Source organism: Mollisia scopiformis (assembly GCF_001500285.1).
Source record: "Mollisia scopiformis unplaced genomic scaffold LY89scaffold_38, whole genome shotgun sequence".
Lineage (NCBI taxonomy): Eukaryota > Fungi > Ascomycota > Leotiomycetes > Helotiales > Mollisiaceae > Mollisia > Mollisia scopiformis.
The window spans coordinates 208,411-218,353 of NW_017263618.1; the positions used below are offsets into that span (position 1 = coordinate 208,411).

Here is a 9,943-nt window from a genome sequence, read left to right on the forward strand (position 1 = left end):
CCTCAACCAAGAGAAGGGGGGCGGAATCAACTCACTCTTAACAAAAACAGTTGTTAATAGTTTATGCTTATGTAGCGTCTCGATGCATGTACTGCGAGGAGTTTTGTAACAGACTTCTTCTTTATTGCTAACTACTAGCGAGATTGTCATAGTTTGAATTGATACAGCAGATCCGGGCTACCTGGGAAGAGGTTGCATGCCGATGTTGAAATTATCGATTCTGATCTCAAAATAAACGTAGATGATCAATCAGGCTTCACTTGTACTTCACAAAGCCCCTATCATCACGTGCAGATCCATCTCCCCCTTTCTGAACGGGCTAAATTAACGACAGACGAAGCCGAAGTTCAGCCTAAGTGAGAGTCGTGAATGGCTTTGTAAAATGGCGATCACTGTACTTTCAGAAGATGTGATTGGCTTACAAACCTCAGGTTACATAAACCGAGAACTGTATGTGCTGTCAGATCATGCAAATGCAATAGAAGTTGACTGTGAAAACAAAGCTTGTCTTAGGCTCTTTGGGAGATCTTCGTTTGATGTCGCAACTTTATTCTAAACTCATACCAACAGCACTTGTTGGATCAATACTGAAGTTCAAAGCGAGATCATTGCGCATATCCCGTCAAGTTCCATGCTGTAGAATGCTCGTGTGTTGCCAAACATGAACGCCCATCCAATGCACAACTCCAAGCAATAATGACAAAACAATGATCATGATATACCGGCCACAGAGAAACTTAACAAAGATCCTGTGGTCAATCCTGCAACAAGCATAAGTACCAGGAAACCTCCTGCAGCTTCGCGCTCGCCTTCCTCTACATAGTCTTCAGCTTGCATCATGCATGAGCTTGCAAGCCAACCATTGGTAGCACCATATCCAAATTGTAGAACGAACAAGTAAAAGACATCGCTCTTAATGACAGCTCCATGACCTTGGATATTACAAAGCAAGTACATAGGGACGAACCCAATTCGAAGGATCGAGAGAATGAAAAGAACGAGAGGGTGCTGGCGCATTCTGAATGGAGTCAGGGTTATCAATCGGCCAGCTAAATCACCACAATTCCATGTAAGGAAGCCGATCGGAATGAAGGCCGATGCACGAAGAAATCGAGGAGCCCTGTCTTCGGGAACCACCGAGACCACCTTCTGCGTCAAGACAGGGAAGAACATCGTGACTGCAAAGCACATGAATAAAGACGTAGCCAGCCAGCGAGTCTTCTTCCAAAGAGTCCACATAGAAACTACCTTCCGCGAAGCCTGCTCGGCCTCTTCGACGCTGGTCATGGAGTTCATCATTGAGGCCTCCATAAGACGATTGTGCTTGCGTACCAGGGGTACGAATGCAAAGATCGTGAGGCCACTGACAACCGTAGCAGTCAGGAAGTATGCAAACGCCGAAGTTGTATTCTCCTTGCTCGAGACTTGATCTAATTCGGCTGTCGTATCCCATGCATTTGGAGCAGGAACTGCCAAAACGGAGACAATTTGGGCCACTGATGGAAGCACGCCCGCCACTGCATTTCCTGTCAGAATAGCATTGATGTATTCTGGTTGTCCAAAGCCAGATGCGAATGCAAATGCTCCATTTTGACACAATCCGGTTGCCGTAGATGTACAGAAGACCATAATCAAGGTAAAGACAAGATATCCTGCAGAAGATATGTCGCGGAAGTGCGAGGTCGATATAGCCAAGAGAGTGAACACCACAATGTTGATGACCAGAGCAGACAGAATTCGATGTGGGTAAGAAGCTTTCTTCTGTATGTTGGACAAGATGGTCATCGAACCCAGGTTGGTAACACATGCGACGGAGGTAATCGCAGATTGGAAGGAGGCAAGAATACTCTCGTTGTCGGCAAATCGAGTTTGGAAGTATGGGGCTGCTGCCAAGAACATGTTCCTGCAGAAATTAGTGAGAGAAGACTTGCAGAAGACAGAAGAAGCTCTTACCAAGCCCATAGCATAGCTACTCCGAGAAGCATGAACACGAAGTACTCTATCCAAGAGAATGGACTAGCAGGAGCTGCTACCTGGCCCGCTCCAACCCCATCGTCCTCATCATCGATGCTCAACACGGGTCTTCGGATTAAAGAGTCAACTGATTCGGAGCCGCTGTGAATAGGTGCGTATTCTTGCTCGTTGTCCTTTGCGAAGATGGCTCGCATCCGATCGACGGCATTCCGTTCGGCCATTGTTGGAGTCGAATTGAATTTGCAGAAGGATAGAAGTTGTGCTATCGGACTTGCATTTGTCGAGAAGTAGTGGGTGAGGGAGAATAAGAGAATTTCAAATTTTCATGTTTAGCGTGGTAGTCGAGATTCAACTTTCCACCTCTGCCTGCCTTCAAGTCTCACGAGGCATCTTGATGTTCCTGACTGCAGATTAGAGATTAGCGGTTGAACGTTTTCCCGACCCGAGACGGTGTTGGCGTTACATCACCCACATCTATAATAGCACGACTGAAATGCCCTCATGCCGCATCAGGGGTTATTGAAAACTCATTAGCGGGCCGCCTTTTCTCATACAAATTTTGGTGGAAGAGAGTGACCGCATAACATGACCGAATTCTCCTGCGATGCAAGTATGTTATGCATATTTCGTACCGCATGCCATTCTTAGTACGATGGTCATGCCAGAATGATCAGATGAGCGACAACAAAGCCCTTCCACCCATTTCCATTACGGAGTATGTTGTGGCCAAGTGGTCCGATGATGGTTGCATGGTCGCATGACAGATGTTCAAAGCCATTTGATTCCTCGAGTACCTGTGAACATTCTTCAATTTGCAATTGCACCTACGAACACACAACTCTTAGTGAGCATCTACAGAATTAACAAGTTATGGTTTTGCTGCGAAAGTTGTCGTGGGACAAGATCTCATTCTCGAGTCTTGCGTGGCATTCTATCCACGGCAGTAACTACGGTCGAGTATGCCATCTTTGGGTGGTTCGGTTATACCCACTTCTATTGTCATTTTCAGCAATACTCAATCGCCAGGCCGGAGTCGTTAGATCTACTATTCCTCGATTCTGGCGTTCAAATTGCTGAAAGCCCCTACTCGATACGTTTCTATTCTAGGTAGCTAGCGGTAGTTCCGGGTTGAAGATATTGCTATCTTGAAGAATGGATGGACATTTATTGTACTTGTTGCCTTTCCAAGTCAGAAAGACCGTTGTGAAGTTCTTATTAGCCTGTACAGCAACTTGGTTGTTGCTTGGCCACTTGCACGAGACACTTGAGGAAATGTCCATCTATCTTGGAAGATCATGCGCGACTCTGGAAATAGACCATGCATGGAATTATCTTCTTTATCGGTTGTTGATAGTACTGCGCTTAAACGCTGCCAGCCAGTTTATTCTTTCAGGAGTCCTGTGATCAATGAATTAGTTGCATATGAGGAGTACAAAGAGGTTCAGGTATTTCAGAGCTTCCCTCCCATCTTCACGTTGGGACAACTCGGCTCTTATGATGCCAGCCGTTGAGTTTAATTACAAAGCTCCCGTGGCTCGTGCGGGCGGAGGCATTCGAATTGCGCCAAATTTCCCTACGGACACTGGACCTATCAACATGGCTTTAGCTACTGCGCGCAACTCCGAAGTCCCAAGACTTCTCAAGAAATCTGGAGAGCTGACAAAGGAAGATGATAGTATCCTATACTACCACCTTCAGAGCAACGAGCCAGTGTACGTAGGTAAAGACGAGTCTGATGAGATCTTCAATGGGGTCTGGCTGAATGAGAGCGCGATTCAAAAGCTACCAACGGCCTGGAACAATATGTTGAAACTACGCGAAATGCTCTTGAAACGGGGAGAAGGGGAATATCGAGACCGAAGTGCTTTCGAAATGATTTTGGCTGGTCGTGACACTCGGAATGATTCTTTCAAATCACCACGATGCTACAAGATTGGCTTCACGGTCTTTCCACTTGAACCAGAGACCGATATGCTGGAGTGCGGTATGGTGGAGCCCAACAAAGTCATGATCGAGCACCAAGAACTGATTGTGGACGCAAGTCGTCTGGCTGCTGCCATTACTACCGAAATAGTGGAAGCCAACGCACCACCCGAAGTCTTGAAAATGCTCGCCCGACGTGCGGCCATTGATGTTCCAATGATGATAGGTTCTGAAAAGAACATATATTCCAGTATGTTATTACGATCTCCGTACCTTTCAATCAACCGTGCACTAACTTCTTCAGCCACTTGCCAACTCAACTTCTCCGATGGTGACGAGGCATCTCTGGAGATAGCATTAGGAGATGATGGAACACTCCACGTCGATGTTCACGACGATATCAGACAGTGGACCACTTTGATATCACTCAGCAACAATGTCACTGGATACTGGCCGGGAAGAACTCTCATTACATCCCACCGTATTTATGCTGTAATGGCACCTTTCACTGTCCTCCTCTGCAAAGCAGCCAATCCACACCTAAGCATTAGGCCCGAACTTATGGTGGGGTCTGATCGTGCTCCATACCTTCCATCGGTTTCATCTGTCCCCACACTCGATCCTGAAGAACACATCTCAGCACGTGTCACGGCGGTCAACTATTCAAACGAAGCGATCATGAACAGATCTCCACTCCTTGCACGCGAACATTCTTCAATCCTTCTACAGAAATTCGAAACGAATGGCGAGCTCCCCAGATCACCCCACGCACTGCCTTCTGCACTCATGGCCTTCGGCACACGGAAGAACCAGTTTGAATGGCTCGCCTGTGCTACTGCTTGGGAAAAGGCTCTTCTTGCTCGCATGAATGATTCTTACGTTCTTCCTTCTACCATAGAAATTTCCAGACTCTTTCGATGGCGAGAAGCTGGTGTTACTCACATGCCCGATGTGCAACGTATCCAAAAGGTTCTAGATGGGAACGAGGACACGCCAGAGAACCGGCAACAAGACGAAGAAGACGAAGAATTCGCTGAGAGATGCAGGGAGCAGTTGTCTCAGGGATGCTTCGAGGATGCCGAGACATGAAGAGGGGTAAACTATCATATGTTGGAATGGAACATCTGGGATGCAGCTTCAACTCGATGAATCCGCAGCTATGTAATTGATGGCACTACGGAAAAATACGACAGCAGTACAAGAGAGACTGACTGTGCAGGATGGGGTTGGCTTGCAAACAATGCATATCGAGATTTTATTTGCCAGAAAGAAATAAGTGTTGCTGTTTGTATTGTTAGTGGATACAAATGCACGTAAAACCCCCAATTTAGAAAAATATGTCACAGCATTCACCCCGGTTTGATTTGATGACTTTTGCATTCGTCTCTGTCTACTGTCTCTGATTTAGTCAGCAAGACAATAGAGCCTCAAGTTGAGATTATCAACCTGATCATAAAGTAACGCCTCTGGCTATGCATGCCGCTTCTTTCCCCTCAACGCCAGAATCATCATATGTGCAGGTGTCCCATGTTCATGTACCATCGCAATGCCATGTCGAAAATCAGAATACGCCCTCCATATGCAGACCTCGCGGATTAATCGGCACTGTACAAGTCCTCCTCGGCGTCTTCTTCACCATCTTCTTCGCCATCTTCCTCGGCGTCTTCCTCAACATTTTCCTCGGCATTGTCTCCACTGGCATTGTCTCCCTCGACCTCAGCCTCGGTCTCGGGTTCACCCATAGTCAGAAAGCTCGTACCATCCTCCCCAGAAATCTGCTCCTCAGTAACCCATCCTGCACCAACCAACCAAACCAGAACATCTTGCGCGGTGCTAAAAGCTCCATTCTCGACCTTGGTCATAGGTTCGAATTGTCGCTTCAGCTCCTTAGCCTCAGCTTCTACATTCTTAGCCAGACTGGGATGCTTGTCCTTGAGCTTGCGGATCAGCATCAGGAGCAAGTAGCGAAGCCAGAGGACATTGGTGTAGGGAAGGAATTCGGACCAGGAACGTGGGGTTTTGACGTCGCGGAAGCGAAAGTCCTTCTGCCAGCCGGCTTGTTTTACGGTGCGGGTTCCTAGGATGAGGTAGGTACGCATACTGGGGAATCGTTAGTTGTTATTGTACGTTGATGTACGGTCAAGGAGAAGAAGGAAATGGGCGTTGAACTTGGATGAGTAGTGAGGGATACGTACCGACGATAAGTCTCATATTGCACACGAGCGATACCGAATCCCTGACTACCGAAGAGACGTAGATCATCCTCAAGGTTGTTGAAAGCAATCTCGCCATTGGGAAGCTGAGTACGAGACAGTCCGTAATCGATGAGAGTGATCTCCCAGCCCGTAGAACCGTACTTGGGGCCATTGGCATCGTCATGATTATCATCGCCTACTGGTCTCTTCGGACCAAGCTTGACGCAGATATTGTTCTCATGAAGATCACGGTGCTATGAAAAGTCAGTAGTTTTCCCCATAGATACAGGGAAGAAGACTTACCTCGAACTCGTTGGTGACCTCGGCACGAGCGAGAGCAATAGTAACACCAATGAAGACATCCCAAACCTGCTCTTTAGTATCAAGGCCAACCTCGTCCAGGACGTCACCAGCATCACCAAGCTCGATAACCAAGTAGATAGTCTCTTCAGGCAATGTGTGCGGAACCGGAAAGTGGCTCCAACCTCCATCACGCTTGAGGGCCTTAACATGCTTACGATAAGCCTTCGTAATGCAAGGAGGAATCATGCCTTGAACCAAATGTGCATCCTTGTAGGTAACGAAGCCAGGGACGGTAGTAAGAGCGTTCATGATGCGGATCTCGGAAATAATGGCCTTGACATCGCTTGCTGTGTAGCATCGCATAGACTCGGGTTGCTCTTCCATTCTGATTCTCATGACCTTGAGGATGGACGAACCGGCAGCAGTGTTGACTCGGTAGACCTCTGCATACGATGCCTCGGCGATCTTGGTGACATCTGCGTGGTCGTCAAGGATATCGTTCCAGTCCTGAACAAGCAGCGGTCTTCCAATGTCGGTCTTGTATGCGGTGACGAGCGGAAGGAGAGACGCGGGGACGGGTATGATGCTTGCGTTCTCTATAAGTACAAGTAAGCTTATGTTCTAGAGAAGTGTATGTGATTGTCCGGAGAGGGTGAGGGCATATCATGAACAAAAGTTCGGTAAAGAATATAACTTACCCAAAGTCAACTCCTCCTCTTCCTCCGGTTGGAGGGAGAGGGAGCCAACGGCGTACGCCAAATCCTCCTCGGCCTGGCCGAACATTGCAGCGGCGGTAGCGCGGGCGGATGCGGAGCGTTTGCTGCCATATGTGCGCAGCGGAGGCATGGCGGGGGTGGGGCGGCGGGGCGGGGAGTCGTCGCTGTATCTCAAATGATTAGTATGATTCAGACAATAGAACGTAAAGCAATGCCTGATACAATAAAGGACATCCAAATATGAATCCAAAAGTACTATACAATACTCGCTTCAGGACCCCAAAAAGGGTGAGCTCGCTTGAAGTGAAGAAAAGGGGCACACGTGACCCAGTGTCATCAAAGCAAACTTTTGCAAAATGCATCTGGAGCCGAAAGCTAATTTGATTGTCCGTCCTGTTCTGAGGACTCATAGCCGGCCATATGTGGTACAAAGGAACGGACATTGAGGAAAGAGTGCAAAACGTTGAAAAACAACGTACCGGGAGAGGAGGGGGCGGAGGAAGGAGATGGTGCTGCTGGGAGAGGAGTCAATTGATGTTCGTGCTCAACATCGACTTCGTCGCGGAGGATAAGTACTAACCTGGTGTCGTTGTCGCTGTCTCCGTGCCCAAAGCACGAAAACGACGACACACACTCCAAACAAGAGCAAAGCTTTGAGAGCAGATGGGTTGCCATGGTGTTGCTGTTTCGAAGCGTTGATTGGTTCACGAACCGAAGGCGGTGAAAAAAAAAAGATCTGAAAAGGGTAGCCGTGGCCTGAGAGGGCGGCCTGGCTTTAGCCTATGGCAGCAATGAGGTTGAGAATAACGCTAGTGATTTTTAGCATGCGAGCGACTTGGGTCTTCGACAATCTCCCAACTTCCATCGGACATTCACAGTTGTCACCACTTGTGAACACCGACGAGATGGCACAACTCTTCAACAGTCTCTTTGGAGGCTCCAAGCCATCTGCATCTCCAATTCCAGCAGGCGATTCTGGTAAGTGCACACATGCGACTCAATTCGCACAGCTACTGATGCAATAACAGATTTCGCGGATTTTGCTGGAGCTCCTGATCCTTCACCAGCTTCCTTCTCTGCTATTCCAACAGCAGCCAGCTTCGCAGGAGGAAGTGCGCTCCCTACTGGCAGAGCTGTTCCATATACGAAATGGTACAACATTCACGAACGCTACTCTTTGAGCGACTTCAAGCAGGAGGGAGTGATCCTTGGTTTGATTCTGGTTATTATGGCTATTCATTTGTTTGGAACAAGCACAAACAAGAAGAAGGCAAAGCAATGGATTTCTGCACATGCGCCGGTATTACAGAAAGAGTTTGCGCTGGTTGGATTTGGTGGTCCCAACAGCCCTACTGCAGAAGATGTCGAGAGCGAGGGCCTGGCTAAGAGCATGGCTGATGAGAACCTCGAGCTTCCTGGAGATATCCTGAAGGAGAAGTCGCCGCAAGAGTTCACAACCTATGCGACTGGCAGACAGAATGTCGCATTCCTCGATGTCAAGCTCACCTTGTTGAAGCGCTACAGCCCTCTGAGCTTGTTGGCCGAGTATGGCATGAGCCTATTCTTCGACAGCATGCCAGCACCATTCGAGCAGATGGAAGCTATTCTGTATCCATTCGATGGCAGGGAAGCTTTGACGGTCCCCGGCCAGATTCCCGGCGCACACGAGCTCCGAAAGGATACCAAGAGTAGCTACGATGGATTTGTCTGGGCAATTGTGAACAAGGAGACCATGAAGCAGCTTCGTGATGACAGATATGATGTCTCGATCACCAGCACCAAGGACACTCCTAAGCTCCCAGCGTGGGCTACGGTTATGAGCGAGAGCGCCGAAATCACTGATTTCCTGCTCACTTCCGAGTTGATTAAGGCTGTTGAGGATGCAGGAGATCTATTGAACCATCTCATCATCACGGATCAACCTATTGATCAACCCCTCAAGTACGTTCCTCTCCAACCCTCTCCTATTCTGAGACTGACAATTGTAGGCTCGATGACACTGTTCCCAAGAAGCGAATTTACCTCTCCATGCGAATTCCTTCCTCCGGCGATTACTCCAAAGTCATACCTCTCTTCCACTACTTCGTACGCCTGGCAGATCTTTTGGTCCAAGGCGCCCACTTCAGACCAGAAGTTCTGCGAAAAGTACGCACCACTCGCGACGATACCGTCCGCAGACTACAAAAAGCCGATGAGGAAGAAAAGGCAGAAGAGCGAAATATCGAACGAGAGAAGGCCAAGAAATTGAAAAGAGATCTTGAGTTGAAAGGCCTCGATGCCAAGGGACAGAAGAAATACCTCGAGAAGGAGAAGGAGCGCGAAATGAAGAAGAGTCAAAAGAAGATGACTACACGTGGATAAGCAGGGGCGATTGTATACATCTGTATAGTGTATAATGGGTCATAATCTGAGGTGTTTGGTGGTTTACGTGTAACATATTATTTTCATGTAGCCACTTATCTCCACCATACTCTTAACGACGATCACCCATAAATCCACGGAAGCACATCGCAGTTGCACCTCTCGCTCTTGATTGAAAACAAACAAGAGGCAAGCCTGGCTTAGGATACCAGCCACATGCGAGCCTGACATTGCCTCTAGTGAGGAAGTCACGACCTGCATCATCACCATTTCAAATGGCTATCACAATTTGCATCCTCAGCATCCTCTCTTTTTCCCCCTCCTAAATATTTCACAGCCCCAGTGGGTTTGCCACTGTTGTCATGAACCGTGCGAATCACAATGCCATTCGTGCAGCCACCATGCAGGCAGTCCACAAGGCTTCTTCCGGGCGTACAAGCTTCGCCATCATCTATCTTTTGATCTCTCTAC

At 48.1% G+C, this 9,943-nt stretch overlaps 4 protein-coding genes across 4 annotated transcripts; 2 read left to right on the forward strand and 2 right to left on the reverse strand.

Annotated features, from left to right (window-relative positions):
* Positions 1 to 633: 633 nt before the first annotated feature.
* On the reverse strand, positions 634 to 2,497 carry LY89DRAFT_369252 (uncharacterized protein). The gene is made up of 3 exons (XM_018207049.1): positions 2,447 to 2,497; positions 1,954 to 2,378; positions 634 to 1,903 (listed from the first exon to the last, which is right to left on the reverse strand). The coding sequence occupies exons 2-3, from the start codon at positions 2,193 to 2,195 to the stop codon at positions 712 to 714; spliced, it is 1,434 nt and encodes a 477-aa protein (XP_018061508.1). The 5' UTR covers positions 2,196 to 2,378; positions 2,447 to 2,497; the 3' UTR covers positions 634 to 711.
* A 744-nt stretch (positions 2,498 to 3,241) lies between these two features.
* LY89DRAFT_369247 (uncharacterized protein) lies at positions 3,242 to 5,010 on the forward strand. Its single transcript, XM_018207048.1, has 2 exons — positions 3,242 to 4,147; positions 4,202 to 5,010. The coding sequence occupies exons 1-2, from the start codon at positions 3,397 to 3,399 to the stop codon at positions 4,984 to 4,986; spliced, it is 1,536 nt and encodes a 511-aa protein (XP_018061509.1). The 5' UTR covers positions 3,242 to 3,396; the 3' UTR covers positions 4,987 to 5,010.
* Positions 5,011 to 5,274: 264 nt separating this feature from the next.
* Positions 5,275 to 7,278, reverse strand: LY89DRAFT_789946 (uncharacterized protein). Its single transcript, XM_018223312.1, has 4 exons — positions 7,094 to 7,278; positions 6,396 to 6,991; positions 6,093 to 6,346; positions 5,275 to 5,997 (listed from the first exon to the last, which is right to left on the reverse strand). Exons 1-4 carry the CDS (start codon positions 7,239 to 7,241, stop codon positions 5,493 to 5,495), a joined length of 1,503 nt encoding a protein of 500 aa, XP_018061510.1. The 5' UTR covers positions 7,242 to 7,278; the 3' UTR covers positions 5,275 to 5,492.
* A 680-nt stretch (positions 7,279 to 7,958) lies between these two features.
* LY89DRAFT_631697 (DUF1682-domain-containing protein) lies at positions 7,959 to 9,685 on the forward strand. Its single transcript, XM_018211281.1, has 3 exons — positions 7,959 to 8,089; positions 8,140 to 9,052; positions 9,100 to 9,685. Exons 1-3 carry the CDS (start codon positions 8,017 to 8,019, stop codon positions 9,470 to 9,472), a joined length of 1,359 nt encoding a protein of 452 aa, XP_018061511.1. The 5' UTR covers positions 7,959 to 8,016; the 3' UTR covers positions 9,473 to 9,685.
* The last annotated feature ends 258 nt before the right edge of the window (positions 9,686 to 9,943 follow it).

Bases quoted from the DNA above. Each gene is read 5' to 3' on its own strand.
- LY89DRAFT_789946 (XM_018223312.1), bottom strand. From the start codon at position 7,241: ATGCCTCCGCTGCGCACATATGGCAGCAAACGCTCCGCATCCGCCCGC. The intron at 6,992-7,093 runs GTAAGTTATATT...TTGTACTTATAG, and splicing joins AGAGGAGGAGTTGACTTTGG to AGAACGCAAGCATCATACCC. The intron at 6,347-6,395 runs GTAAGTCTTCTT...GACTTTTCATAG, and splicing joins AGGTCACCAACGAGTTCGAG to CACCGTGATCTTCATGAGAA.
- LY89DRAFT_369247 (XM_018207048.1), top strand. From the start codon at position 3,397: ATGAGGAGTACAAAGAGGTTCAGGTATTTCAGAGCTTCCCTCCCATCT. The intron at 4,148-4,201 runs GTATGTTATTAC...TAACTTCTTCAG, and splicing joins TGAAAAGAACATATATTCCA to CCACTTGCCAACTCAACTTC.
- LY89DRAFT_369252 (XM_018207049.1), bottom strand. From the start codon at position 2,195: ATGGCCGAACGGAATGCCGTCGATCGGATGCGAGCCATCTTCGCAAAG. The intron at 1,904-1,953 runs GTAAGAGCTTCT...TAATTTCTGCAG, and splicing joins GTAGCTATGCTATGGGCTTG to GAACATGTTCTTGGCAGCAG.
- LY89DRAFT_631697 (XM_018211281.1), top strand. From the start codon at position 8,017: ATGGCACAACTCTTCAACAGTCTCTTTGGAGGCTCCAAGCCATCTGCA. The intron at 8,090-8,139 runs GTAAGTGCACAC...ATGCAATAACAG, and splicing joins AATTCCAGCAGGCGATTCTG to ATTTCGCGGATTTTGCTGGA. The intron at 9,053-9,099 runs GTACGTTCCTCT...TGACAATTGTAG, and splicing joins CCTATTGATCAACCCCTCAA to GCTCGATGACACTGTTCCCA.